This window comes from Pundamilia nyererei, unplaced genomic scaffold (assembly GCF_000239375.1).
Source record: "Pundamilia nyererei isolate P.nyererei 1_Seehausen unplaced genomic scaffold, PunNye1.0 scaffold00038, whole genome shotgun sequence".
In the NCBI taxonomy this organism is placed as follows: Eukaryota; Metazoa; Chordata; class Actinopteri; order Cichliformes; family Cichlidae; genus Pundamilia; species Pundamilia nyererei.
Genome location: NW_005187439.1, coordinates 3,935,207 through 3,938,068, shown reverse-complemented (window position 1 = coordinate 3,938,068; position 2,862 = coordinate 3,935,207). Strand labels below are relative to the sequence as shown.

The 2,862-nt window shown below is 39.0% G+C and overlaps 1 protein-coding gene across 1 annotated transcript in view; it reads left to right on the top strand.

The window, feature by feature from the left end:
• Positions 1 to 2,132, top strand: part of LOC102204192 (phospholipid-transporting ATPase ID-like) — a 45,590-nt gene extending 43,458 nt beyond the window's left edge. Inside the window, exons 27-28 of the mRNA XM_005730621.1 lie at positions 48 to 178; positions 840 to 2,132. Of these exons, the coding sequence (XP_005730678.1) occupies positions 48 to 178; positions 840 to 1,169 (461 nt within the window). The 3' untranslated portion in view covers positions 1,170 to 2,132. The remainder of the gene's footprint in view (positions 1 to 47; positions 179 to 839) is intronic.
• Positions 2,133 to 2,862: the final 730 nt, after the last annotated feature.

The following is a 2,862-nucleotide window of genomic DNA, read 5'->3' as shown; positions in this document are numbered from 1 at the left end:
TCACACCTGTAATAATACAAACCTTATGTATGTGTGTGTTTATTCAGGAACAGCACGAAACTCCCTGAACCAGCCCAACGTTTGGCTGACAATCTTCCTCACTTCCATCCTGTGTGTCCTTCCCGTCATTACCAACCGTTTCCTGATGATTCAGCTCTGCCCCACCATCAATGATAAGGTAGCAGAGGAGATGCAGCTCTACCTGCTGTGCTTGACTATCATGGAAAACTCACACCTCCATTTTTTTAGGTGTTAGACATTTTAAGAATCTGCCAGGAAGCTGGTTTAGGGCAGTGAGACGCTTCCTCCTCTCAGTGTGACTTTCGGTTTCTGAGGAAATCATCTTCAGTGTCCTTTTTAAACTATTGCTAATAAACAAGTGTCAAAAAACAGGGAAACTGTCATTTTACAGTAACGTTTTACTCACAACAAAGTAATCTAGAAGCATGGCATAGAAAACTACTCGAAACTAATTCATCCTACTTCAACAGTGCTAACTTGCCAAAAACAAGTACAGGTTAAAAAGCAGAGCTTATTGAGAATCAAGGGTCAGTATGTTGAGTGCAACCTGAATTCTGTGTACCTGAGATACAAGATAGACAAACAAGACGTGATTCATCCTTTAACTAGTTTATTTGGATAGATGTGTTTACTCCTGAGATTCAAAGCCACGGCTCTCTGAGGAGTTTCTCAAAGGATTTGTCTTTTTAAAGGTTTTCTCACATATACAATATGTTTAAGATGGACTCATTAACCTTCTGGCTTCTTATTTAACTAAATGTTTCCTTAAAACACCCACTCCTGCATTATAACTGTTTCATTTCCTCCCCAAATGTTAGGTTATGTTCAAAGTGAGGCAGGCGAAAGCAACACCTGCTCCACCAACTCGACGTGCCCGCATCCGTCGCACCAGCTCCCGCCGTTCGGGCTACGCCTTCTCGCACGCACAGGGCTATGGGGACCTGGTGACATCGGGTCGGTTCCTGCGGCGTCCTGCCCTGACACGATCTTCTGGTTTCACCCACGCAGGCCGCACCACTACTAGCTTCAGTCCAATGGGACGATCGGCCGGTTACAGCCCAACGGGACGTCCTCAGAATAACAAGGTCCCAGACGTGGAGGTGACTTCCCTGCAGATGTATAGGACAATCACGGATTCTGCTCCCTGATGGACAGCACATTTAGGGAGCAAATGATTAACTACTGACTGGAGAGCTACATGATGTTGGCAGCCAGAAGTGTTCAAAGGTCCTATTTGTTGCAATGAAGAGCTTGCTTGGGCTTTCCAGAGAAGTTCATGTCAAAGATTTTTCATACCTACACAGAAGACGAGGTTTGAAGAGTACATGACTTTAGCTCCTTACATTTTTCTCTGAAATGGTGTCATCAAAGGGAACTACAGCAACAAATGTAGCCACTTATGGTGGGTATATGAATCGTCTTCTTAAGATGCCAGCGGATGCGAGGGTGATTAATGAAAGCTTTCTGTCAATATAGATAACAACCGGGTGCTTTGTCTTCAAATAGGAAAGGAAACAATATGTCAACATGTTTACAGGCTACCCAGTCCACCTGGGAGTCCAGCTGGAAAGCAGTGTTTGCAGAGGAAATAACGAGCAAAGCCATGTTGCACAAGATATTGACTTTTTAAAATCTTTTTAAAGCATTTTATTTTCTTAATTTGAAAGCTGTACAAGCGGTCAGCACTTTGGCTGTGTCACAGTGGCAGTGGGGAATAACCAAACATATCATAAACTGCTTCTTCTAATACAGTACCATATCAAGGGCCCAGGGGTGGAGTGGGGTGTAATACTCAGAGAAGAAAACTCATAAATTTACAAGAGAAATGTCGAGGAATCGCATCACTTAAATTTAAGGTTTGGTAAAACCAAAAAGTCACAGAAAGTAGATTTTGGCATGTTGATAGAGTCAGTTGAGTCTTTTTTTAACACTCTTATTGATCCAAAAATGAATGAACACATTTCGATGGAGAGAAATGTCGTTGGCGTTGTAGCAACATTTGTACAAAATTTAAATTTTTGAGGTCTCTGCCCCATAATGAGTTTATTTATTTTATTAAAGTTGAGTGGCCTGAATACCCAGAGGTGGGTAGAGTAGCCAAACATTGTACTCAAGTAATAGTAGCACTACCTCAACATAGTTTTACTCAAGTAAAAGTAAAAAGTAGCCGTCCAAGAAATTACTCAAGTAAGAGTAAAAAAGTATTTAGTGAAAATGGCTACTTGAGTACTGAGTAACTGATAATAACATGATTTAATGTTTAAAAATGAGCCAATCAGACAGACAAAAATCTGAAGTTTAATACTGAAAAGCAAAATAAAAAAAAACATAATTACAAAATAATAAATCTAATCTTTTCAAAATCATTATGAAACTAATATTTAGAGAAGGTAATAAAAATGTTGCTAAAATTGGGTAAAGTACTTCCAGTAACAATACATGGTGATACTTTACTTCTCCAAATGGCACAACAGGCTCAGCAGATAGAATAACATTAAAACCACAAACCTTATGTACAAACAAGAAGTCTCACTTTGACATAAACTGTAGGTCTGTGTCTCGTGCATTTTTGGTTATTATTTTGTTTATTATTGTTTATTATTCATTAAATGAAGTTACTCACACTGAGTAGAGTAGCAAGAATTTTTTCCTCAAGTAAGAGTAACAAGACTTCATAATATTATTACTCGAGTAAAAGTAAAAAGTACAGTGTAGAAAAACTCCTTGAAAGCATTTTTTCCTCCAAAACGTTACTCAAGTAAATGTAACTGAGTAAATGTAATTAGTTACTACCCACCACTGTGAATACCCCATAATACACCAAAATAAAAAGCAATAATA